At 38.1% G+C, this 18,975-nt stretch overlaps 1 protein-coding gene across 1 annotated transcript in view; it reads right to left on the minus strand.

Moving 5' to 3' along the window:
- The window catches only part of LOC116254766 (uncharacterized), a 57,207-nt gene that overhangs the window by 5,877 nt on the left and 32,355 nt on the right, over positions 1–18,975 (minus strand). The window contains exons 14-19 of the mRNA XM_031630334.2: positions 15,037–15,126; positions 14,830–14,894; positions 11,330–11,465; positions 11,159–11,230; positions 7,435–7,480; positions 1,928–2,199 (exon numbers count right to left, since the gene is read on the minus strand). Of these exons, the coding sequence (XP_031486194.1) occupies positions 1,928–2,199; positions 7,435–7,480; positions 11,159–11,230; positions 11,330–11,465; positions 14,830–14,894; positions 15,037–15,126 (681 nt within the window). The remainder of the gene's footprint in view (positions 1–1,927; positions 2,200–7,434; positions 7,481–11,158; positions 11,231–11,329; positions 11,466–14,829; positions 14,895–15,036; positions 15,127–18,975) is intronic.

Consider the following 18,975-nt stretch of genomic DNA (forward strand, 5'->3'; position numbering starts at 1 on the left):
TTCTTATATATGTGGATGATGTAGTGATCACTGGGAGTTCTGATGACCATGTGCATAAAGTTAAACAATTCTTAATGAATATTTTCAAAATGAAGGATCTAGACTTCTTGAGGTATTTCCTTGGTGTGGAAGTTGACAGACAAGGAGATACATTGACTCTTATACAACAAAAATACACTCTAGACCTCCTAGAAAAAACAAGAATGTCAAATTATAAACCGGTTAGCACCCCGAGCATATTACATCAGAGGTTGAGTTCTGAAGATGGAGAGCTTTGTACGGATCCTACAAGATATCAAAGTATAGTAGGCTTGTTGTAGAGCCACTAGACCTGATATTGTTCATGCTGTCAATCAAGTCTCTCAGTTTATGCATGCTCCAATAGAGGGGCATATGGAGGCTGTGAAGCATATTTTGTGCTATTTAAAGGGAACCATAGGCGACGGATTGATACATCGGAAGAGTCAATGTTTAGATCAGGACCATGAACTCCTCACCTATATAGATGCGGATTGAGCTGGAGATCCAGATGAGAGACAATCTGTATCTGGGTATTGTATTTTTCATTGGAACAATTTGATCTCTTGGAGTAGTAGAAAGCAAAAGGCAATTGCACGGTCAAGCACAAAGGCATAGTATAGATCAATGGCAGCAGGGGCAGTAGAAGTAACATGGATTAGGCATCTATTGTGTGACTTAGGAGAAGCTATAGCACGGTCTATACTCCTATGTGACAGCCAAACTGCGATAAATGTTGCTTTTAATCCTATTCAACACAGAAGAACAAAATACATTGACATTGATCAGCATTTTGTTCGTCAAAAGGTTGAACTACAAGAGATAGAACTTCGCCATGTGAAGACGGAAGATCAAACAGCAGACTTGTTCACAAAAGGACCGACAGGGCAAGAATTCTGGTTATTGAAAGCAAATTGTACATGCTCAAAGACCATGTACAACTTGAGGGAGGGTGTAAAGTTAGACATGTTTTGGATCTGGGTTGTGCCCTTTTAACACAACTTATTAATGCATATGTTGTAATTTTCTCATTTTGTTATTGTGTTTTTTAGTCATTAGTGTGTTATTTCTTTGTTCTCAATGTAAGTTTAAGGGCAAAAGATGTGCCCTAACTTATGTTGCTCTTCTCTCGTGCACTCTCCTCTTCCTTTCTCTGTTTTTCTGCATAATCAGAACAGTGGTGAAAGAAACATCTAGCTCATACCAAGATTCTTACACACATAACTCTAACCCCATTATGAACCTATACTATTTGTTTAAGTTCATTTGAACTCATACAGAGACCTGAACAGGGTCTCTTAAAGTTTTGAATTATTTGTATCCTTGTTAGTCAAAAGTTATAGGAGAGCCTACATGGTGGCGATCCACAAAGGCCTAGTTGGTGCCTAGACGAGAAACCAGGCAGCATCTAGGAAGACCAAAAACAATATATGAAAGTGAAAAGATGAAAAGGAAGAAGAAGAAGAAGAACATCAACAACAACAATAACAAAAAAATAAAAAATAAAAAATAAAAGAAAAAATGAAAAAAATGTAAAAGTAGTAGAAGAAAAAACTGAAACATCTTATTTGACTTGGGTGCCTACAGCCGAGGAGCACATTGGAGTATTGAGATTTTTATCAAGGACATGGAATATCAATAAATTAGTTTCAAATTCTTTCTTATTTCTGCAACAAATTCAAGTCAGACTACCAGAAATGAATATAACATATGGTCATACGGTTGCAAATTAACTAGCTGCAAACACATTCCAAGAATGCATGAGATGACACTAGAAAGATAAAAAAGAGAAGCAATTGATAAAAAAAAAGCCTCACAATGACAATGGCAAGAACAGAAATTCAAATTCATGAAGGATAAAATTTGAGGAGACAATAATGCACAATATAATATTTGCATAATTTTGTACCTTTTCTCCCTCTCGGTTTGGATCTAAAATTGGCTTTTGTTCTAAGGCAGCCAAGGCATGTACCTCGTTCCACATTTGACGCCAGGAATTTCCATATTCAGACATTCGTTCTGAAAGTTTACCCTTTGGAGGCCATTCGGATCTTGGACTTCCATCAAATTTTTCAGAACCAGCAGCATCATTGATTTCACTTTCCCAATCACCTGGAGAATGCCATCTAATAAAATCTTCAAATACTGCATCTGGGTTTGCTGCTTTAAAGGCAGACATGTCTACCCAATATCAAATGGAGATATGTGTCAGCAAGGAATATATGCAGTATTTCATCGGAAAAGAGAGAAGAAATTGAAAAAAAAGCAAAAAAAAAAAAAGCCATTAATTTAAAATAGTGACTTGACTATGAAATAATGCAAAATGACGGGCTTACAATTCAAAGAGCAGAAAAATTTCATAAGGAAAAACTGAAGATATGACAATCATCGTAACAAGTTTGGTATTTAGATACAAGCTTTGTCACATGGGTACTGCTGTAAAGGCAGCGTACCTGTACCAGTCAGGTATGATACCAGTACTGGTACTGGTACTATCCCAGGTACTTCTTAGGTACTGGTCAAACAGTACCGGATACGGTCAACGTACCCAAGACCGTATCCATCCGATTTAGAACTCGGTCAAAGTTGTAACGCTTTTTGTTTTGGGGCAGGTCGATCTGGATCGGGTCTAGACACGAACCCGATCTCCACGCGCAAGAGGAAGCCCGACATTACCCCCCTTCTCCCTCGTTTCCCCTCTTCGTCTCCTCTTCTGCTACGACCGCATCTCAGGAGAAACGAGGAGGCTGGAGGCGTGGCAGCGGCGACATTTGGGCCAACGGAGAAAGGACGACGGCGGCGGTGGCACTGGTAAGCCCTCTTGACCTCTCGCTGCCTCGTCCTTCTTCCTCCTTCCTTCTTCCCCTTCTCCCTCTTTCTACCCGCACGTTCCCTCTCTCACCCTTGCTGTTTCCCCTTTTTCCGCCCCCTCTCTCTCTGCGGTCACTCTTACCCTCTCCGTCCGTCTCTCGCCCTCTCTGTCTGCCCCTCCCCTTTGTCTGAACCCTATCTGCCCACACTCTCTCTTCTCTCACTGCACTCCCTCTCTTTACCGCCAGCCTCCTCCCACTCACCTCTCTCGTGTTCTCCCTCTTGTTTTCAACCTCCCTCACAACCGACTGCCTTTTTCGAAGGACAGACCCCTCCCTTGAGGTCCCTTTTCGTCGATTTTGACTCTGTTGTGGCTATTTAGTCAATTTGCAGCTTGGGGACGCATCTTCCCCCTCATAACAGTGAAGTGAATGCATTGGTGGTGGCAACATTGAGGGATTTTAGCCGTTTGAGGACCTCTCGGACTCGTGAGGTGGCTGCCGGGAGGACTGCAACAGCTAAAACTTTGAAATTGGGGTGAGCAAGGCCCAATCGAGCCTAGATTGTTGTATATTTTCTGTTGGAGCACGTATAATTATTGTTTGAGCATGTTAGAATTAAGAATTGATGATTTAAAATGCATGCTAGAGTTGTTTGCTATTTTGGGGAAGTTTATGGCCATTTTGAGAAGGGCGAGTACCTACGTGTATAATGGTTCCTCTAACATGTTGGGTAAATTTTCGAAGCAATAGGGAAGCATGGTAGAAATTGTGTTGATGTGGAGAAGTTTTAGAACCGTGTTATAGAACTCGTGAAGTACGTTTTTGTTAAGGTGCACGCACGCTGTTGGTTGGGAAAGAGCATGTAAATTGGGTGTATTATTGGGAAGACGCTTCAACTGAAGAAAACAAATGGAAAATGTGTTAGTGATAGATTGATCGAAGCCTTGAGCTTAGATGTTTGGTGACAACCTCTAGGGTTGAGTAGAGGCCTATTGGAGGGCTTTGTGAGTCGACACTATCCGTCGACACCCTCTTGAGGCGATGACATGTACCTCAATGATTTTGTTTAATATTTGTTTGGATGGTGAAATTAAACTAGTAGAGAATTTACCATTTGTGCATGTATGCAGGTACACCGGGCACGTCCAGTAGACCTTGAGCAAACACTACCCGTCGACACCCTCTTGAAGCGATGACATGTACCTCAATGATTTTGTTTTATATTTGTTTGGATGGTGAAACTAAACTAGTAGAGAATTTATCACTTGTGCATGTTTGTAGGTACACCGGGCACGTCCAGTAGACCTTGAGCAACCAAACGTGAAGCTCGAGGCGTTTTGGAGTGTTTTGTGGACGCGCGACAGGTATGGCGACATTCCAGGCAAATCCCTGTTTGGGGCCAACTTGAGAATGTGTGTTCCTAGGATCCAATTGTGATGTGATTGAATGATTGTTTTGTGAGTGGATGTATGTATGCATGCGAATGATTTGATATATGATAAGCTTTGTTTTGAAAAGCTATTAGAAGCTTGTTTTGAAAACTGTTACGCTTTGCATGTGCATGCTAGAATTGATATCTGCTTAGGACAGATGAGGTGGGGTATCGAGTCGAGTGTCTCCTCGACCCCAATTGTGCATTAGAAAGCATCCTATAATGATAACTGCCTATGACAGCTACGAGCCAATCACAGATCGAGACTACTCTCCGGGATTTGGCTAAGTTTTGAAAGATGTGAATGATGTGTTTGATAAGATGTGAGTTTTTATGAATGTGAATGTTGTGATTTGTTGCATATGTATTGCTGTGGACAATGATGCAAATGAATGAATTGGAGGGCAGTTGTACCCGTACTGTATGACGACTAGCTAAGAATGTTAATGATATGTGTGGCCCTCGTGTGGAGGCAATTGGATGTGTGGGTGCATTCGTGAAGTTAACCAACCTCATAAGCTAGCCAGTCTTTTTGTTAATGTGCAATTATAATGATAATAATGAAAGAATAAGAGATGAGAGGCCAGTGGGATGTGATTATATGTTTGGGAGTTGTCCCGCCTTCGCCACTTGTCTCACATGTTCGGAGCGCAGGCGGTGCAAGGCCCCAGGGTACTCTTGTGTGATGTGCTTGGAGCATTGGACTCCCGCCTTCCCAACTTGGGTATCCTAGGGAAGGATGAATATCTCTTCTTGGAATTCACACACCTATGGATGGGTGCTTTACCGCTGCAGCGAGAATGGATCCATACTGTTATGGGCCACCACGAGGGTTGTCTCTCGCTGTAAGCCGCTCGCGGTGTGCACGTGTCTGTGTTTGCACCCACAGGAACTGTCAATTCACTGAAGCTAATGAAAATGAAAATATATGAATGAAATGTATGTGAATGAAATGAATGAGAATGATATGTCTATGCATGTCTTGCATGTGAATTGAAATTGTGTTATCGTGGCCATTGAGTGGCCTTTATATGTCGTGGTCTATGTGAGGTGCCTTTTTGGCAAATGATGTGACTATGCCCTGTCACAACATGATGATGATTTGCTTTTATTATTGTAATTATCTCATATTTGAGTCTTACCTAAGAAGGTTAGGGGTTTTCCTGGCTTGTTGACATACTGCGAAGGCGAAGCCTTCAGTTGTTTCCTTTTTCAAGTTTTGGTGGACCAGGGGCAGCAGGTTGATCAGATGACTTCACTCACATCCTACTGGGGAGGTTTTGGGTCCTTTGTAGTGCCGACGCGTTTTATTTTGATTTTATTGATGTCTTGTTTTTGTTAGACATCAATTATGTGGTTTGGAGCATTTTTGTCAAACACAGATGTGATTTTGTATGAATTGAAATTGTTATATAAATGAAAGTTGCCACATTGTTTCGAAGGACATAACTCCCTCCTTTTTGAATTGTTGTGTAGTCGCACCTCAATGCTTTATGTTTAGAAAAAAAAATTTGTTTGAGGGTCAAAAGGTTGGGGTGTGACAAAAGTTGACTGAGTCCTTTCCTATCCAAAATTTAGAAATTATTTACACTCAGGAAACACATACAAAACTGCGTTTTCATATTTTGTTCAATAGTTTCTTCTTTAGAAACTATAAATTTTGAATCATGACTGTGTTATTTTGTTTGAATTCTTATTTTATGTGTTATATATATATATATATATATATATATATATATATATAGATATATATAGAGTTGTACCCCCGTACCCAAAGTTTTTTTAAAATAGTTCGAACCAGTACCCATACCAGCACCCGTACCCGTACCTATACCTATGTGACATAGGATACAAGTCATATTGTTCCCATTAAGAATAGAAGATATAACTCTTATTTTCCCCTTAATAAGAGAAACACATAAAAGTACCAAAATAAGAATATCAAGTGGATCATCATGCATGTTAGCCTGATTCTTGCAATCGCTAATGCTGGATATGTCAATTCACAGGACTTAAAACAATACTCAAACAATGTGAAAGACTTTCACAGGGTGTGCATGCATGTACTAGGAGGCTATCTAAAGTTGGGAATAAACAACCTGGGACCTTCATATTGGCAGTTAGGAGGTTCAATGGTCAGCTACAGGTGCAACTTTTGGACATTTGGAATCAAAGGCAGAGCCTACACCCATGTATTAATGGATCTGATCTGTCTCTATCCCTATTCCCTGCTAGCATCATGGTTTTTCTCAGTGATGAGTTTCAAAGGAGAATATCAATGTCAAATATTATCCATGGAAAGCATCCGTGGATGTTTCCTTTCAGATGAATAACATTTATTTTGGTCATGATTATGAGATGACACTGACATGAGATTTGTTCAGCAACAGATTACAAAGCAGAAAATGGACAAGATAGACGGCACTAATGAGAAACCATTTGCATTTCCTCTCAAACATTGGACTAAACTTCAAAGCTCAAACTGATCATGCAATGGTAAAATGAAAATGATACCACTTTTTATGTAATATCAAGCATAGTAAAAAATATCTCCAATACTTAAGAAATACGCCAATATTATTACCATTTTGAAGCTTCCTTCTAACATCAACAAAATATCCTGACATTCAGTAAAATCAACAAAAACTAAAATTCCACAACATGATCCCAAGATATAACTGATGTATCTCCAAGACTACAAAACAGACCCCCTTTCATATTTTTAAGCTTGTTACGTCATTCTTTCTATTTATTTTATATTTCCAAAAGTTTCTTTATATGTCATGTCATATTGTTTGGAAAAAAAACTAAAAAACCAACTGTCTCCTAACTTCTTTTCATTCATATATTTTCAAGATGAAAAATGAAAATGTAGATTTTCATGGCATTTTATTGAGAAAATTAAAATCTCCCTTCCCACCCCCCTCCTGCCACCCCTCAAAAAGTAAATGTCAAAGGACTATCTCAAATGGGTCGATGTCTGGGTTTGAAAAAATTTGTGTGCAGGGATGACTATATATATATACATATATATATATATAGCAACATATTCATGAACCATGTGAATGTTCAAAGGAAAAGATGACCAAAACTAGGCTGCTTAAATGGAGGGTTGCATTAATGAATGCAGAATCAAAGAAAAGAAACACAAAAAGGGAAAGCAGATTTTACCAGATGATAGTGTATCTTTCTCTAATTGGGCTGAAAAACTTTTCAACTGCATTAGACAAGGTAGATATGGTTAAAAAATCTACTCTAATGTTTATAAAGAGGAGTGATTGTGTATGGTAAAATCACAAAATACCGTAATCACATCACAAACTAACAAAGCTGTTAATATATATATATATGTATGTATGCATGCATATATTCTTTGATGTACCTTTCCTATATTTCTTTTGCTTTTCACTGTTCTTTGTATCTTACTGTAGCCATTCTGCTAGAGTTCTAGCATTTGTAAGCTGTCCAGCAGTTAGAGAGGTAGCTCACTTTCTGTTTTCTCAGGACTATTTTGTCCCTTTTCATGATTCAAGCTTCTGTGAAGCATATTTCCACTTAAATGAGACTTATCCTTTCAAGTTTCTAGCTTTGTTTAGTGCACAGTGAGCATAAGAGACTGACCTATGAGCTCTAAAGGCTCTTCAGATGATTACTTTGGAGAGAAAACAGGAACCTTTCTGACATAGATTTACATCTACATCACCTACTGACATGGTATCAAAGCTCAAGGCTGTTCTTCTTGATAAGTTCCAAGGTGAATATGAAGATGAAGTGCTTTTGCGGCTTGTGGGACTTCGGAGTACCAAATCATGGAAGCCAGTATTATTATTTCTTCAAGCCCTTAACTGGTGTGTATCTTCTTCTTCTATTGTTTCTTATCTTCCAAAGTGGACAAAAACCTTTATCTCTTCTAGTCGTTGAAGTGGACTCCCACCATGTGACATGGGCCTCACAATGAAGCATCACATAGGAGGAAACGATCTATGGGGATTTGTTGCTCAGAAAAAGTGCAACAATTAATTCTTAGACAGATGGTGGAAGGTAAATCTCAGGAATTGGAAGGATATAAGGATAGGTATATCAAACTATGGAAACAAGCGAAAATAATGAAATGGTGAAAGTTAAAGGTCAATTCAAAAGAAATGAGGAAAATAAAGCTATATTGGCCTATGGAAAGATGTACAAAAAGAGAAAGACCATACATGTAAATATGTACAAGATCATCTCATGTCTGCCAAATACTGTAAATATGCCAACTGGTGCTCAATTGGCAAAAAATAAATGGGCAAATTACGCATGGAAATGCCTCAAGGATATGAATAAAATGAAGCCTATAGCCCACAAATGCAACATCCAAATGAAGTTCTTGTGTGCAATATGGAGGCAAAATAATATGTGAATACTTAGTACAGATCAATCAATGGATGAATTCACCATTTCTCTTGAACTCCCAACCAAAAGATCCTCATGATGTTATTAAAGATAATAACAAAATCCAAACAGAAAAGATTTACAAATTTATGCAAGGCTTTTATGTTTTCTATGTTGTCAAGGCAACCAGGCTACCGCTGCCTGACAAGCCTAGACCAGCCTAGGCAAAAAGGCCGACCAATTTTTATTGGAAGAAAGTGGCTTGCACAAGGAATTGGAAGAACCCCACCACATATGGATCCAAAATTATCAAAAAACAGATTGGCATGTCTTAATAGGATTTTTATTTATCTACATCAAAATCGCCAAGCTCACGGTGAGTTTGCAAAGTTTTCTACAGGGATTGGAGATCTATGTGCAACTGTAGATAAAGATGATTATCCACCCATATCTTGGTGGATTAAACATGGGCATGCTTATCATACGTTTCAATACATTGCTTTCAAATTGCTAGTCCAACCTGCTACATCTTCATGCTATGAGAGAAATTGGAGTACATAGTCACAAATCCACAATATAAAACGAAATAATCTCACAAGCAAACGTGCAGATGATCTGGTTTACGTGCATTCTAACCTTCGGCTTCTTTCATGAAACAAAGAAGAATATATGTAAATATGTATATGATTTATTGGTTTAGATGTTTCTCTTCTTATTCGATATTAATTACAATTTTTTTTGTCTTGTAGGGAAGGAGAAACTAAAAATTGGGACGTGAATGTTGAGAACTTTAGCTTAGAAGAAGACAATGAACTTGAAGCTGTTAATTCAAGATTTGAAGAACCTTCTATTCCATCAACATCTTCTAATCTGCAAGAAGAGGAGGACGAGTTTGACATTGACTAGAATGATGATAATAATAGTGTTCTTATGATAAACATTTGGCGTACTCACAATTTTCAAAATTGCCATGTCCAAACCCATACCACCGTACCCACACCCATGTGCCATAGTAAATGGATTATTCACCCTAATGTTATTTTGATTTGTATAGCTCCACTTTGATCATTGTGTCGTCACACCTCGAAGTGTTATGACGAAAGACAAAAGGTTTTGGGGTAAAAAAGTCAGGGTGTGACAGACTAACATAGAGATAATCTATTTCCATTGCCAAAAACCAAGGCATATAAAACCAAAATTCCCTAAATTGAAGAAAGTTGACAAGAAAGTAGCCATTGCCAGAGGCTATCCAAAAAAAAAAAATAAAATAAAGCTCTACTGGAGGTATGTCACTAGCTTAACTTTCTCTTCAACCTTTCCTCTCCTTCATGCCAAATGAATCATGTTGTTTCACAATTAAGAACAAATAATACCTAATTTTTTTTTATAAACCCCACGGAACTTCTTCGAAAAGTTTCCAGTTAAGAAATACTAGCTGCAAATACAAATAAAATGTTCACCTATTTTTGCACCTGAAGTTGCACATAGTGGCTGCCAAATAGTTTTATCACCTGAAGAAGAAGATGGAGAAAGATATAGAAAAGGCAACCTATTTATATGGATTTTTAGACTTGTCAAGACCTTTCTATATTGCTGCTAATAGAGAAGATATCTCTTTTTGACATCAAAACTAGGTCACACTAGCTTAGGTGACACTTGTAGCGCTCTTTAATGAAATTTTGTAATGGAATTTTTAACTACAATGAATGTATTGTGGGAAAATTGAAGCCCTTACCTTTTGGAAATAGAACTTATGCAAGCAAATCTCTTTTTGAAGTGATTCATTTGAATGCATGGGAAACAACTCTGATTATGTCTAAGCCTACTTTTATTATGTTATATTTGTTGATGATTTTACTATATAATTTTGGATTTATTTCTTGAAAACATAAATCTGTAGTATTCTCATATTTCAAAAAACATCAATCAATTAATTAGAAACCAATTTGAAAAAAAATATATTAAAATTTAGAACTAATTCAGGAGGAGAAAATCTTTCAAATGTATCCAAAAGTTATTTGGAAAATAATGAATTTTACATCAGAAGCCATGTCCAAAAGCTCCTCAAAAAAGGAAATAATGAAAGAAACTCTGTCATATCATTGAAACCAGTACTAATGCTTTGAAGATATGTTCCTGAAAAATTTAGGCTGAAGCAGTTCCCACATCTGTTTACAGAATCAGTAGAATGCCTTCAAAAACAGTAGATAATACACATCCGTTTCAAAAACTACATAATCAAACTTTCTTTTTTATGGTTTGAAGAGGTCTGACTGCAACACGTGGTGTAAGTGTAACATATTGGGAGGACTAAAATATTGGGGGCCTGCCTATTGCAAGACAGGGCCAATCACGAAAATAGAAACAGGCAAAACATCTTCGTATTTCCAGCCTCTATAAATGTAATGGCAGCCTTTACAATAAAACTGATTTTTCAGCAGACAAGGTTTACTTCCAGAAGACAAGACAAATTAAAATGACGCCTGTTCAAGTTACTTCATTTTATTGAATAAGGAAAACTTACTGTTGGTGTGCTAAATGCTTCAATTGCTTGTAGCCTTTCTTCATGCATATCTTCAGTCATTAAAGGTGGATCCTAATCCCAAACATTCAATCTTTTCAGAACATTAAGAAAATGTCAAAAACCAAATACTTGTGAGACAAGCCATGTACCAAAGCAAGCCCATTATCATACCTGAGTAATAGGAGCATGCATCAACTGGTGTGATTTTAAAAGCATCATATCCTTTATTACGCCAGCAGATCCCCTTCTTGATGAACAAGCTGACTGATGTATTCCATCGACTCCACTACTAGACTCAATAGGTTTCCTGGATACAAGCTATTATTCAATCTCAAAGGTTTCTTATTTTGCAGATATAGAGAACAAGGACCAAGACAAATAAACTATGGGTTGGTTAACATTTAATATAAACTATGAACTATGAAGTGATATCCTTAACTCTATTCAAAATGCGCAGATCAATGATAATCCAGTTCCATTGATTAACAATATGAAGAATAGCATTCACTACAATGTACATGACTAGACAAGAAAAAACTGGCAGATAAAATGTAATGTTTGGCAGATGACAGATTTATGCTCAAGAGAGAGAAAATTCTTAATACTGTTAGCAATCAGTGAATTGGGACACAAGCTGCTCTTTCTAGATTTCAGCAGAATTAGAAGACAATGCATCAGAATAGAAGAAGATGAAACACCTGATGGCAGTTAATTCTGCAACACAGAAGTAAAAGTGATTAAAGAATTTCAGAGACTACAGCCTCGGTCAGGGTGTTCTAGGCTTCAAGCAGCAATTCAACGGCTCAAATCCCAGAACAATTGGACATGGAATCTATTTCATGTTCTTAAATGAATATTATAATAAATAGGGTACAGAAATACCTTCTACGATAAAAGAATTACAATGCTACCATTAATGAAGCACTACCTGAGATAATGCATTGGGTTGGACCCAAATTGATCCAACTTGGCCCCAAATATCACAATGTCTTCTTTTCACCTTTCCTCAAGTTGTACATGGTACTAAACCATGAATAACTTGCCTTATTGCATCTAAGACTTGTTTTTAACTTTTTATCAATCCTGTTGTCAATTTATTAGCAATTTGATCTACAACCCTCACAAATTCAAGTTCAATCTCATTCTCTTCAACCTTTTGCCCCACAAAATGTGAGTCTATCTCAATACGTTGACTCAGGTATGATGAATATTGAATAGGATGAAACAAATACGGATCACACTTTCATTATCATGTAATAAAAGAGATTACTCAGCTATGATGAATAGGTCTTCAAGACATATCAATGGCGCCGTATGAATTATATGTCTATAGTAATGCAGACTGAAAATAGGATCCTGATGCACCACAGTTCATTTTTAGATATTGTATTTTCCTTGGAATAAATTTGGCATCTTGGAGCACTAGAAAACAAAAGGCTATTGCCAGATCGAGATCTGAAGCAGAATATACATTCATTGGAAGCTACCATTGTGGAGGTTACAGGGGTCTGACATCTGTTAACAGAAACGAGGGACTTTGTCCCTCAATCTCTTTTATTATATGATAATTGTGCATCTTGCCTGAACTTTTTCATTTATGCAAAAAGTCATCCCCCACTGTACCTTTCAAATATATAAGAATCCCCTTAATGGCCTCCATACAAAAGCTACAAAACTTGATTGGCTTAATGCTTAATAGACATTGTTCCAAGTGAAAGTGGGGTCTTGCAGCATTTAAACCAAGAAAAAGATTTGAGTTCTCAAATGTTTACAGTGTGTCATACTTGCTACAATGAGAATTTCAAGAGTGTATTTATAATTGTGTGAGGGTCAGCCATCTATTTTCTGTGAACTACAACTCCAAGAAAATAACGCAAGCTTTTGAAATATTTAATTTTGAATTTCCAGATCAAAAGTCATTTGACCTTTTAAAAGTGATCCATGGAAGTCCCTATGGCTATAAGAATAATATTGTTTACATATATCAGTGACAAGGTGATAGTGTCTTGCCTTCTGAACATAAACAACTAAAAGGGACTAACAAAAGCCACACTTTTGTATCTCAAGGGAGAAACTATTAAACCAGGTGTGAGATGCCTGTTTTGCCCATAGACTGATTCTTCTATGTTTACACATATATTTCTTGAAATTTCCTTTTGCATACGTGTTGATAGCTCCATCTAAACTTCCTCCTATGAATCCTCATGTAAGAAAGCATTCTTGACATGGATTCCAACATCCACCTATGCTCAACAGCTCACAAAAGGATGATTCAAATCATTCCCATCCATACAACCAGGCAGAACACTTTATTGTAGCTTCCGATTAAGTAAATCCTTTGGCGAGGAAATCTTCCCTTAAACCATTCAATATTTCTATCTGGTTTGTAACTTTTCTTCATATACCAATTTGGGTCCAACAACATTCATGTTCGATGTTGGGAACAATCTCCCAAGTTTCACATTTATCAAGGCCTCCATCTCATTTTCATGGTTTCAACCCATCATCTCAAAATTTGCTGCGTGATGAAAAGTTATAGCCTCATTTTCCTAAACTAAGCTGCTAAAAACAATTGGAAATCCATTGAGAAACTATCATCGCTGACCACTTGTCAACCAGATGTCAAGTTTCACCTATATCTCCTAACATTGAGTGTTTATGTGAAGGTGGAGGATGATCCATTTTGTCATTCAAGGTTGAGGAGTTCTCCTTCTCTCACTGGCTATAAGCATTGCCTTCTATGTCACATGAGTACAGAATTGGTGCAAGTAGGAATGTGGGTGCAGACACGAGTACGGAGCAATTTTTGGGCAGAGTCCAACCTTAGAAGTGGGAACGAGAAGCACTTCTATAAGTGGAAGTGAAAATTTCCCATAAGAATTGGGAAACAAACTAGGAAACAGACAAGCAGATGATCACAAAATGAACCGAAAGTGAAGAAGAAGTGAACAGAAAAAAGAGGAATTCAATCATTAAGCATTTATGAAGCAAATAGGAAGTGAAAAATATGACCTAACAAAGATCAAACACACAAGTTTCAAGCTCAAATTTTTGTAAAATAACGTTCCTACTTTGGTAATGATGAAATTAAAAAAATTATAAAACAGGTTTCTTCCACCAGAAATCGTGACAGGAATTCTAGTTCCCATTTAATGGAAGTGTGTTCTGCTTAGAAAGGAAGCATCCTTAACCTAGAAAATGAAGCTCAATTCCCTTCAAAGGAAGCACTTTTTAAGATAGCACTTCCCATGACATTTCAGAAGCACCTCACTTTTTTCTTCTCAAGAATGCTTCCCAATCCCCATGGATACTTCTGCAAGCCCCATGGATACTTCCCTCACATTGTCGCACTACTTCACATGATCCTTGCAGAACCCATCTGCCATTGCAACCAAATCCTTTGTGTTGGGTTAACAAGAGAGGGGATTCTCGATTCAACTACACCATCAACACTCAATGCCTCAAGACACAAAAAGTAGAGTTAAAATAGAAAAAATAAACATTATTTATCAGTTAAAGCCATAATATCATGATCTACAAGTTATATAGAAGAAAAATAAGGTTATATATTGATCTGCATATCCATGAGAAAGAGCAGGATAATAAGTAAATTAAAATTGTACATGACAAAGCAACAAGATCTTTGTTCAAATTAGAGATAGAGCCCTCACTTTCCTGTATCACCTATGATATCATAGTCAGTTCCTTCCACATTTGACTTTTCCTCTGTGTTCTCCTACATTTGAAGGTAATAACATAAGTTTGGAGACAGATTGGATCATAAACTGCTATACCAGAATAAACAAGTAGTAGCAATTAACAAAAAGAGCAAACTTCAAACGCTGAAATCAAAGAGCAGGAAGAGATAAGTGCAGTACCAGGCTATAGACTTCAACATATTTGTCATTTCCAACACAACTAGATGCTCTTTCATGCATGGACTGCTTCTTCTCAGTGCAAAATGCCAGCTGAATAAAAATAATGAAGGCAGAGCATCTCAACAAATGCTATTTCCGGATGAAAGATAGATAAATTAACAAATAGTCAAAAGAATAACATATACAGGCCTGAAAAGGAATCACCTTCTTATTTTGTATGGACAAAGAAAACAGTTGCAAGAATTGCTAACGAAAGAAGGAAATATTGAATCCTGTGAAATATTACAATGACCATTACGGTAGTCATGAAGACACATGACAGTAGATTGGGGTTAAAAGATCCTAAAAAAAATATCGTTAGTAAGAATTGCCCGAACAAACTGGAAGATGAAGGCTAGCTTCTTTTAAAGCTATGACACTGTCCATATACACAAAGGTGTACAACAACCTTGTTGCTTGTAAAAATCTATGTAAAATAATGTCTATGCTTCTATAATAGTTATATACATATATATACCAAGTATGTGTACATTATAATGTATAATATTTGGTACATATGTACATAGGATAAATTATATTGGTGTTTCTTTTTCAGTTTTTTGGTATATTATTGATTTTTTTTGTTTCTGGACAATCATAAACAGTAACTGACTTCGTTGGGCTGGCCTGTCAACCAGTCCCAACTGCTAGATTTCTTCTAGTTCAGCCCTTCCTTTGTGTACAAAAAGGAGGACAACTCCGTCTTGAAGTTCTGCTTTCGCAAGGATATTGGAATGGCCTTTTAGGTGTATTTAAGGTTATAATATTGTTTTGTGAGTGTATTTGATCTTCGTTTACAGTGTTGATTTTGGTCTCAAAATGAGTGCAACTTTGAAGATTTGCAGCAGTTGAAGGCCGATTCTCCAGAAGAATTTTTTAACCAATTTTCTTATCTTTCAAGAGTACAAATCTATCCACATGGCTGATTCATCTCAAAACAACTCCAACCACTTCAACTTCACTCACGTCTTTGACCTTACTGAAAGCAATTGTCACATGAGCAAGATATTTGGAGACTTATATCAAAGGCCAAGGCTTGTGAGGATACATAAGAAGTACTATTCTCCAAACCAACTCCTAATGGAGTAGAAAATGCACTTGATGGAGATGAGAGGTTAAACACCATGAAGGATTATTATAAGAAGTTACATGAATGAGATAAGCAAAATGTTAAAATCTTGGGTTGGATGCTTAGTAGCAGAGAACCAAAAACTGCCTCTGACCTTCTTTACTATAAAAAGATTTGTGAGTTTTGGAAACTAAGTAAGACAGGTAAATTGGCCGCCCTTGCATGGTTGTGCTGGTATGATTGTCTATTGACATGGGTACACCAAGGCAACTGTGTATGTTTGAATCAAGTCTGTGTTAGACACAATCCAGGACATTAAAGTCTAAAAGTTTATGTGGATAGGCTTCGATGACTTCATCTATCGATGCCATCAGTAGAGTGATTTCCCAAAAGTTTGTCTCTCCCTCATTCCTTATGTAAATCAATGTGATGATCATGAGCAGCAGTGAAGGTGAGGGTGGACAGCCGGCAACAACCAGGGATGGGTGGCATAGAAGCTGCGGGAGAGGTAAGTCATAGTTTTTCTGGGTTTTGCTATGCAAAACAATTTTTTCCAAACTTACCATGGAAAAACCTTTTATTTAAGGGAAGAATAGCCTACTAACATCTTTGCTTCTAGGGTGTGTGATAATTTCTCGATTTTTATTTGTTTTCCTCAACTGTTTCTTCGGCTTCATTTGTTAAAGCAACATGACTTGACCAACGGATTCTGTAAAATAATACTTCTGTTAGAGTGTTCCTATTCACTTGTATATATATATTTTTTTTACTGTTGAAGTTTCCTATTCTGCTGATTAAACTGAGTGTTCTTGTTAATTAACATTACAGTCATTACCTGGTTCAGTGGCTTCAGATATTCATGTATCCCGTATTCTATGCCTGTGCCTATGCCTATTTGACCAGTGCAGATGTTGCACATATGACTAAAAAACTGACTTTTTTACATTGTATTGCATACTACATTATGTCACACTGTGATTGTTATCTATACCTGCACTTTCTGGTCCTTATGACACTGTTAAAAATATGCCATTTATGTCATTTTGTTCCAATAACAGGGAAAGCTGCTGAAATTTATAAATATATTGGTATGCAATCCAATGCCACTTAGGAGGATATTTGAAAGAAACTACAATCTACTACAAGTAAATTTCAATGTCTATCGTGCAAAAGCTAGCTTGGTCTGTAGGATGCTACTTGTTAGCAAATGGGATACATCAAATTCTTGTTTAGAGAGATACATTCTTGTATAGATTGTTAAGATGTGTTTATATTCAGTTTTAGGTTTAAGAGGGTACTTCTGTAATAACTTTTCCTTTAGATGTTTCTCTTGTAACTTCTCTCTCTCCTCTAGTCTATATAAAGAGGAGTTAGGGCAGATTTCGAGGTTAATCAAAGATTATTCTTTCTAATCTTATCATGGTATCAGAGCAGCAGCCGTCTCCTCCTCCTTGGCGCGCCGATTGAGCGGCGCCGCCCGCCGCCTCACCGCGCCCATCGCTGCGCTTCCTCCACCCGCTCGTGTCCACCCATCTCCGCCCGTCGCTGACCTCTCCACCCGACGCCTCCGCCCGTTGCTGTCTTCTCCGCCCGACGCCTCCGTCAGCTGTTGCAGTCATCTTCGCCGCTGCCCGCCGTGGCTGTCACCTCCGCCCGCCGCCGCCGTCCGTCGCTGTTGCTTCTCCGCTGCCGCTGCATCGCCTCTGCTGTCTCCACCACTCTCCTCTGCTCCGCCGCTGCTCTGCACGCTGATTTTCCTCTCAGCGTCTTCGCTGTCGCCTCTGGTACTCTGTTTTCGTTCAGTTCTGTTGTTGCCTCTTCCAGCCGATCAGACTTATGGATTGCTGCCTGTGTTAACTGCTTCATGATCAGCATGTTGTCTTTCGATATGTGATTGTCTTCTTTTTGCCTGCACTTCCTATTCCGTGGCTCGTTTTCCTCCATTGTGTTGAGCGATGTCTGAAATTAGCAGCGGCGCTAATACCTCTTCCTTTGTGTCGTCGGGAGAGATGAAGAGTTCCCCATTTTCCAGCTTTATCACCAAAATGGATGGGGGTAATTACGAGATGTGGGCCATGCAAGTAAAAAGAACCTTGATCGCTCATGAGAAGGAACATCTTATATTGGAGCCCGAGCCCGTACAGAAGGTAGGAAAATATACTACTTGGTTTAAAGATAATTCGTTGGTTATGGTATGGATTGTTGGTACTCTTACTCGAGACATTGCCAATGAAGTCCTGCATAAGGAAAGTGCAAAGGATATGTGGGATTCCCTTGCAGCCACCTATTCACAAGCAAGGAATGAAACAAGAATTATGCAGCTTCATCATGATATTCATCAGATGCGCCAAGATGGTCGCCCTCTACATACTTATTATTCTAGTCTCAAGTCCATGTTTGAGAGACTAAACAGCTACTTTCCTGCATGTAAGTGTGAACAACAGAAGGCATACAGAGATATGCTTATGGTCGGAGTATTTCTGTCTGGATTAGACTCTGTTTATGAATCAGCAAAGAATCAGATGCTCACTAGTCCCTCGATTCCTCCTATTGATGAAGCTTATAGTAGGCTAAGCAGAATTCCAATCCCTTCATCGACTGTTCTTGATACCACTTCTGCTATGCTTGCTACTCGTGGCAGAGGTGGGTCCCTCTTTGCCAGAGGACGAGGATACCGTGGCCGTGGCAATACCCCTTCGCGCCCAGTATGTCAGTTTTGTCATCGCATTGGTCACACTGTGGATAAGTGTTGGCAGAAACATGGTCGTCCAGCTGTTGCCAATCAGACTGTTTTTACTGATTCTCCAGAGCAGCCTAAGACTCAGCATCCT

Source organism: Nymphaea colorata, chromosome 5, assembly GCF_008831285.2.
Source record: "Nymphaea colorata isolate Beijing-Zhang1983 chromosome 5, ASM883128v2, whole genome shotgun sequence".
Lineage (NCBI taxonomy): Eukaryota > Viridiplantae > Streptophyta > Magnoliopsida > Nymphaeales > Nymphaeaceae > Nymphaea > Nymphaea colorata.